At 35.1% G+C, this 9,208-nt stretch overlaps 1 protein-coding gene across 1 annotated transcript in view; it reads right to left on the bottom strand.

The window, feature by feature from the left end:
• The window catches only part of ARL6 (ADP-ribosylation factor-like 6), a 43,035-nt gene that overhangs the window by 3,592 nt on the left and 30,235 nt on the right, over positions 1-9,208 (bottom strand). Inside the window, exon 6 of the mRNA XM_006868593.1 lies at positions 5,574-5,629. Coding sequence (XP_006868655.1) covers positions 5,574-5,629 — 56 coding nt within the window. The remainder of the gene's footprint in view (positions 1-5,573; positions 5,630-9,208) is intronic.

Below are 9,208 nucleotides of genomic sequence, written 5' to 3'. Positions count from 1 at the left end.
TATGATGTTCTTGATGTCAACCCACAGCTCCTCTTGTCTTCGGTCACTAGTGTCTAATGCATCAAATTTGTTTTTGCAAATTGTTTCTAAATTCAGGTGGGGTACATTCAGGGACATTTTCTTCAGCTTCAGCCTAAACTTGCATATGAGCAATTGATGGTTTGTTTCAGTCAGCCCCTTATTTTGGCTCATGATACTTAGTTTCTCCATTGTCTCTTCCCACAAATGTAGTCATTTGATTCCTGTGTATTTCATCTGGTGAAGTCCATATGTGTGTATAGCTACATTTTATGTTGTTTAGGATAGGCATTTACAATTGAAAAACTCAACGATCTTTCAAAATTCTATCATGTGATCTCCACCATCATTTGTATCATCAAAGCCATATATTCCAATTACGGTTCCTTCCTCTTTGTTTCCAACTTTCACATTCCAATCACGAGTAATTATCAATGCATCTTGATTGCATGTTTGATCAATTTCAGACTGAAAAAGTTAGTAGAAATCTTTAATTGTATCATCATTTGTTTTAGTTTAGTGGTTGGTGCACAAATATGAATAATAGTGGTATTAGCTGGTCTTCTTTCTAGGCCTATGTATACTATTCTATCACAGAGAGAGGTGTATTTTTAGATAGATGCTGAAATGCTTTTTTTGATAATGACTACAATGCCATTCCTCTTAAATGTAGCATCCCCAGCATATCAAATCATAAGATTGTCTGATTCAAAGTGGCCAATACTAGTTCATTTCAACTTACTAATGGCGAGGATGTCAATCTTTATATGTTCCATTTAATTTTTGATACCTTCCAATTTTCCTACATGTGTATTTTGTACATTTCACATTCCAATTATTAATGATGTTAGCAGTTATTTCTTCTCATTTTGAGTTGTGCTTCATCAGCAAATGAAGGTCCTGAATAGTTTGCTCCATTCACATCATTGAGATCCATTTGAGGAGGCAGCTCTTTCCCAGTTGTATTGCCTTCCAACCGGAAGGGATAGTCTTCTGGCAATATAGCAGATAGTGTTCCACTGCAATTCATAAAGTTTTCAGCAGCTAACCATTCTGAAGTGGTCTGGTTCTCCTTTTTCCTAGTTTGTCTTAGTTTAGAAGCTCTGCTGAAACCTGAGCACCATGTATGACATTCCTGGTATTTACAATACCGTGGTACAGCTTCTGGCATCATAGTAACACACAAGTCATCATAGTAGAACGATTTGAGATGAATGAGGAAAAGATGACTATGCCTCCTGTTTGCTTCCAATATTGTAGGAGAAGTCAAGATGGCAGAATAGCATTACAATATTCAGTATGAAAACTTTCAGTTAATCTTCATTTTTAGTTCAGCATCACCATAAAAAAAAATTGCACATTGTCTCCTTTAGTCTGGAGATTCTGTGATTCTTGGCAGAAAAGAAACTTTCAACCATCTTTTGGAGGAATGATGTGTAACTAAATCTTCTCTTTTCATCCACACCTTTACCCTTCTAATTTCTACCAATTTCTGTGTGTTTGATGGGATCTGCAATGTAAATTAGGCTCTTTCTCAGCTTTTCTCAGTTTCAGTTTAGATTCAGCTTTCTCAGGTCTATTGTCAAAATTCACTAGACAGCCAGCTTTTAAAACTTGGTTGCCATTTTAGAGGTCATTGTTCCGGTTCTTTTTGTCCATGAAAGCGAACGATTTTTCAAAAGTCCCTTTACAATCAGTAAAATTTGGGGAAAGGATAAAACTAAGTTAATGTATTAAGTCCTCTATGTACTTGAATCCCCATGTACTTAGTCTATGAAGTCTTACATTAAAAACAAGAAGTACTAGATATAGTTTGATAAATAAAACAAGTTATACTTGTGAATTTCTTTCTTAAAATACCTCATTTGAAAGTTTCAGTTAGCTTGAAAGTTATAGCTCTGAAATGGTTTCTGATAATCTCTGGTGGTTTATAAATAACTTTGCAATCTACTCAGGGAGTTCCTGACTTTGGGATGTAATACATAGGAAATTATTGAAAAATCCTTCTCATAATAGAATCATGGCACTAAATGTGACATAATTTACTATTTTACTGAAAAATTTCCAACCTAAATTTAAAATAGTAACACTAAATTGTTTGATCCAAAATGAACCAGAGGCTTTCTTATTTATTAAGCTAGAAAAATTTCAGACTTCTGGATGCAAAACAAACAAACAAAAAATGTAATCAGATTGACTTACATATCTTTTCTAACATGTTAAGAGTTTAGAAGCTGATGTCTGGTGATGCTATAGGATAAGCACTGGACTACAAGTTGAGTTTGAACTGCAAAGTCAGAAGTTCAAATCCACCAGCTGCTCCTCAGAAACCCTATACAGGTTCGCTATAGGGTCAGAACTGACTTAAAAGCATTTAACAACAACTTTCCAAAATAGACTTTGACCTCTTTTCAAATCCAGAAATATAGTTGGAAGCATCAAAATAAAAACTGTTTACTATTATATAAAAATATGAACAAAGGATATATTCAATACCAAGCAGACACACTGATTATCTATATAGTTTCCTCCTGTTGAAGCATTTTATTTGAAAAGGGTAAACATGACATTATTGAGTGTTCTCATACTAGATGCTTTAACACACAAAGTATCTCATTTAATTTGTACACTTTAGGACATCTTATTTAATATTTTTAAATTTTATAGATTAAAAAAATGATCTTCATAAGATAATAAGAGAAGCTAATTATATGCTGTTATTGTTAAGTGACGTCACATTGGTTCTGATTTACAGCAACCCTGTATAGGGTTTCCAAGGAGTGGCTGGTGGGTTTGAAACACGGACCTGGCAGTTAGAAGTCCAGTGCTTATCCTACAGAGCCATACCAGGATTCCAATTATACATAAAGAAGTTAATTAATAAGTAATGCAATACATCTGTTGGCTCATTACTCTTTTCCATGCTATCTATATAAAATGGGGACAGTACTACTCATCTGGCAAACAGTTTTCTCAAAAGTAACAGCTTAATATGGCAACACAAAAATACAGAAATATTTTCAAAAAGCCTTACAAAGACCACCAAGGTAAAACAGAGACAAATGGATCCATAAAGTACGAGAAACATGAATTAAGCAGCAAGGCTAGAGTTGATGAGTTACATTTTGATAGTGGATCATTCTGACACCTAGTGGCCCAATTGTTACAGATGAAATAAAACCAAAAAGAAAAAAAAAAACAGAACTAAAATTTAAAACCAAGATGATTAGCACTCAAGTCATTTTCAGTAATTAACAATACTTTGAATTACTTTATTATGAACAATGTAGGATTTCCATCCATGCTATATATAAGCATATAAGCAGTGGTAGTAAGTACTTGTAAAATAAGAAGTCTGGAATGAAAATATGCTTTATGGCACCTTCTCTGGAGTGTTTCTCTGAAATCCATCTGTTCTGTGGTGTAATTAGTTCCACAACTTTGACTACTTATTTACCACTGCTTCGAAACTGAATTAGTGGGCCCACAAAAGAAACCTCTTAGTTCTTTTGAGAAACACTAAAGGTTCTCAATTAAACATTTTTGAATTAAAAACATAACTAGAACGCTCTTTGAGGTTTAATGATAAATATCAAGATTCTTGTATAAATACAACAGAGAAAAATATAAGATAGTCTGTGCCGCTCACTAAAATGCCATATATACTAAAGTGACCTGGTGTGGTGCTGTAGGATAAGCTGTAGACTGCTAATAACAAGGCTGGAAGTTAAGACCTATCATCCACCCCTTGGAAACCTTACACAGGGTCAGTATGAGTAGCAACTGACTCGATGACACTTAACGACCACAACATACCAATGATACACACAAATATTTATCAAATGCACATTTAGTACTTTGAGCCAAAGAAATATTATGGCTTATTTTAAGTATGTGCAGGCAGGCTATACTTTCACAATGATTTTAACATGCAGATGAGGGAAAAAAATCCACATAACTGGTCTTAAAAAGTTAAGGGTAGAAGAAATTGTAATTTATAAGACTATAACTAGAATTTATAATACCTTGCTATTCATCCCTGTTTAGAGTCCTGGTGTGTGGCATTGCAGAATAAGCTGGATGGCAATGTCACTTGAGCCACAAGGTTGGCGGTTCAAACTCACCAGTCACTTCTTGGAAACTCTATATAGGGTTGCTATGAGTTGGAACTGACAGGACGGCATTTAATAACAGCAACATTCAGCCTTGTTTAAACAGAAAGATTCAAAATAGGAATGAATCTCAATGGGAATGCTCACAAATGGAAATGAGTCTTCAGGCTCATTTTTTGGCTTGACGCAAAAAATGTTCAGTGCGGATCACTGTGCTTTAAATCAGTCCTGTGGTGAGTATACAGTGTAACTGCAGGGAAAATTGTTTTTGTTGTTAAGTGTCGTTGAGGGTGTTATGATTCATAGCAACCGTGGATAGATGCGTTTGAACTGCCAACCTTGTGGTGTGCATTCCAGTGTACATCCTACAGCCCCACACCAGGATTCTTTAAGGAAAATGCTGTATCTTAATTAATGTATTCCCTGTAGCAAGCCTGTGGTGGGGCACTGTAGTTCAGTGACAGAATTCTTGCCTTCCATGCAAAAAACAGGAATAGTTCTGGGCAGTATTTAGTTTCATCGCATGATATTGCCGTAGGTCAAGTATTTACTTCATAGCTGTTGTTTGTTTTTATTAAGTGCTGTTGAGTTGGTTACAACTCATAGTGACCCTGCATAGGGTTTCTAAGGCTTTAAATATTCGTGGAAGCAGAAAGCTTCGTTTTCTTCCTGGCTAGCAGGCTCAAATCACGAACCTTGTGGTCCACATTCCAATGCTTATTGTATAGAGCTAGGATGCTCCTACTTGACAGTAGCTAACAACAATAATAACAACACAGTAAACCTGTACCAACCTACCACAGCTTAAAATTTTTATAAATAATAAAGGGAACCATAAGTATATAGAGTATATTGTTAAGCGTTATTAACTTGGTTTTGACTTATAGAAAACCTGTACAGGGTTTCTGAGGAGCAGCTGGTGGGTGTGAATCCCCAACCTTGTGGTCCAGTGCTTATCCTAAGCGTCACACCAATATTCCATATAAAATATAAACTTCACTACTTATAATAGTAAATATGAATGTTAAAAGTTATGTAAACATGCTCTGCATAAATGGAACTATATAAAAAGTATGGTTTTTAAAAGATGGAATTCTTTTAGGTTACTGACAGTAAGGACTAACATTTGTCTCAAAATTCAGATACATTATTACTAGATCTTAGAGAAATTTATTGCCATACATTAAATTTATTTTCTACAGTTTTATATATATATATTGTTTTAAATATGTCATTGCTTTATTTAAATAAAGCCTTTAGAAAAATGTAATAGAAGCAAATGGAGCAAGATATTGGATACTTACAGTATTGTTTTTCCTGACAGCAGGAAAAAGTGGAAATGAAGGGGGGGAAAGCAACGATATGATAAAAATAAAATGTAAACAAGAAAATACATACATGAATAGAAAGGAAACAAGGCTCAAAATGCATTTTGGGATGTACCTTGAAGCCAGTCTACACCTTCCTGCAGTCCTTCTCCTTTAATGGCATCACTAGCACTGAAATAAAATTCACAAGAAACATGTTCATTTCATCACACCGGGGATTTTTAAAAAAAAAAGAATCAAAATTTTGCTACATGGAAATTTAATATATTTTAGTAACACATTTCTGAGAAAACTGGTTAAGCATTGAATACGAATGCAAACAAAGTAAAATTTTAGTGCTCAACAAGAAGATTATTGACATTACTCAAATCAATTTAGGTACTTTGAAAGAATATCAGTAAAAAGTTAACATTGTAAGAATAGCATTCAGACTAACATTTAAAAAAATAACAACCAATGAATTATTCTTCCAACTGTACAAAGTCCACTATCCTATTTTGCCAGGCTCCCATGACTAAATTTGTTGCTGTTAAGTGCCTTTGAATTGGTTTTGACTCATAACGACCCTGTATAGGGTTTCCGAGGCTATTCTGAAAGTTTCTATAGTGCAGAAAGCCTCATCTTTCTCCTGTGAAGCAGCTGGCAGGCTTGAACCATGGCCCTTGTAGTTCACTGTCCAGTGCTTATCATATAGAGCCACTATGCTCCCCCATGACTCAATAGCGTTTATTTATTTACTACTAATGCTTGACCTGGGTTGTAATTTGACCAAATGATAAAGTGAATTTGTATGAAATGGAATTTGCTACCTGTAGGATATAAATTTATTATTTTGGATTGAAATGTGTTCCTCCAAAATGTGTTGAAATTCTAACCCTTGTCTCTGAAAATATGACATTATTTGAAAACAAAGATTTAAAAAAATATATTAATGAAGCCATACCAAAGTAGGGTAGGTCTTAAATCTAATCACTTCTGAGTTATAAAAAGAGCAGAATAGACACAATGACACACACAGAAGAAAGACAGATTACATGTACAGATCTGTCTATAAGCAAAGGAACACCAGAAACACTAGGGGAGAGGCTCACAGAAGGGAACGAAACAGCTGAATATCTGAATTGGACTTTTAGCACCCAGAACTGTGAGAAAATATATTATCTGTGAGAATATATATCTGTTCTTTAGAGCCATCCACTTGTGTTATGGCAGCACTAGCAAAGTAAGACATTCATAATTATAACTTTGATAAACTGATAGAATTTAGGGGAAAAAAAATAGATCAATTTTATATTTACCAGTTGCAAGAGCCTTGCTAGGTTACTCAATTCTTTTGTCTTCAATTTTATCATCTATAAAATCGAACTCTGATCACTGATATCCTATGGTGATTGTGAAAAATAAATATTTGAGATATTGTATATAAACTGCCTAAAATAGTGTCCTTTCTATTCTTAAATGAGTATATTTAAATATGTATTGTGAATGTTACTTTATTTATAATCATAATTAAGTTATATCAACTGAAATAATAAATGTAGAAGATGTTCAAAGTACCAAATTCTCTTGACAAAGAAGCAGAACTAATATCTTCCTATAGCATTTTACTGTTAGTAATCTCCTTTCTAAACATTATAATCCTATAATGTTTTCATTAAGTGCTTTCGAGTCGGTTCCAACTCTTAGCGACTCTGCATAGGGTTTCCAAGGAGCAAGTGGTGGGTTTGAACCACCGACTTCGCAGCTCAAAACTGACCTTGCAGTCCAGAGCATTATCCTGCAGTGCTACACCAGGACTCCGATTCTATAACAGTCATTAGTATATACAATTTGCTTTTCTGATGATTAGGGTTTCTTTTAGTGTGCTGGAGAATGACTTAAAAGTGTGCTAAAATACCCAGAAGTTAATATGTTTATAATCATAACAAAAGTTACTTTCAAGGACAAATATGACTTACAGAATTATTTAAAAATAAGAAGACAGAAAGAAATCATTGCTGTTGTTGTTAAGTGCTGTCGAGTTGGTTCCGACTCACAGAGACTCAATACTCAAAGCCATCTACTTATTATCCACTGTAATAGCAAAACATCCAGTCATGGAAATACTTAAATTCAGAAAGATGAATGGGAAACTATGCATAACAAAATTTCAAACTCCATACTTTCTGGAGCCATGGAGGGTGGATAAACCCTTGAAACAATTGATCTGAGACAATCTTTAAACCTTAAAGCAAAAATGTCTCCTAAAGCCTTCTTTAAAAAAAACAAAACGAAACAATAGTTTAGCTTAACTAATTAAAAAACAAACAAACAAAAAACCCATGTCTGTCTTCAGCAGTATGCTCTTGGAAAATCTATTTATATGGTATCAAACTGACAAGAGCAAGTTAGACAGGAACCTTATGGGGGCAGTGAGTTTATGTTAAACGGTGGAGGAACAATTTACAAAAGGAGGGCGAGAATTAGTTGTACAACTCAAAGAACATAATCAGTGTTACTGAACCTTACGTGTAGAAACTGGAATTGCTGTAGGTTTTGCTACTAATAGATTCGCAACAACAACAAAGTAAAAGTTAAACAACACAACAAAAAAGACTGAACTGAGTTTCTTATTCACCTACAGTCTCCTCTGGTGAAGGTATCACCATCCTACAGAAAAACCTGACTCTTTTCCTAACAAATCTCATATGTTTGAACTCTACTTTTCCTTTCAAAAAATTCATACAGCCTATCTGTATCTAAGGAGTCCTGGTGTGGCACTGTGGGTTAATGTGTCAGACTGCAAAGCCATTTGAACTACAAGGTCGGTGGTTCAAGCTCATCAGCTGCTCCTTGGAAACCCTATACTGGGTCGCTATGGGTCGGAATCGACTTGATGGCACTTAACAACAACAACAACATCGTATCTAAAATGGAAGTAAAAATTCTCCCCACAAGAGCCTACATAATCTGGTCCTTACCTATTTCTCAGTGGCCCCATCTCCTTTATTTTCCCCCACTTACTAGATTTCTTGCTGTTATGGAAATACACCAGGAGCAATCTATCCAAGAGCTTTTCACTTGCTGGTCACTATCTAGAAAGCTATTCCTTCAAACATTCACCTGACTTCAATTAGGCCTTGAAGTGGCAGGACATCCCATTATTCATTTTTGTCATCCTGTTTTAGCTTTCTTCATCCACCCAGATGACATTTTACATACTTATTTACTTGTTTTATTACCTATTACCCCTACTAGATAAAAATAAGAAAATATGTATACAAAGGGGCTTCAAAAAGTTCATGGAAAAGTCCCATTATCTTTCAATTCCATTTTCCACAAACTTTTTGAAGCCCTCTTGTATAGCACACCAGAGACTGAGTCACAGAATAAACATAAGGAACAACAACATAATTGGATCCTGAACATCAGAATTGACCATATCTTAAGTACAATGGTCAAAATAAACCACATAAAATAGTCCTTTAATTTTCAAAACCTATCAGGAAGGAGCTCTGGTAGCGTAGTGGTACGAATCAGGCTGCTAACCTGAAGGTCGGCAGTTCGAAACTACCAGTGGTTCTGCAGGAGAAAGATGAGATGTTCTGCTCCCATAAAGATTTACAGCCTCGGAAACCCTGTGCAGGGTCACTATGAGTCGGGAACCGACTCCATGGTACTTAACAACAACAACATCAGCCAAGGAGCTCTGGGCTGCTAACCTCACAGTCAGCAGTTAGAAACTACCAGCTGTTCTGTGGGAGAAAGATG

The sequence above is a fragment of the Chrysochloris asiatica genome, unplaced genomic scaffold, assembly GCF_000296735.1.
Source record: "Chrysochloris asiatica unplaced genomic scaffold, ChrAsi1.0 scaffold00120, whole genome shotgun sequence".
In the NCBI taxonomy this organism is placed as follows: domain Eukaryota; kingdom Metazoa; phylum Chordata; class Mammalia; order Afrosoricida; family Chrysochloridae; genus Chrysochloris; species Chrysochloris asiatica.
This window is presented reverse-complemented; position numbering and strand designations above follow the sequence as displayed.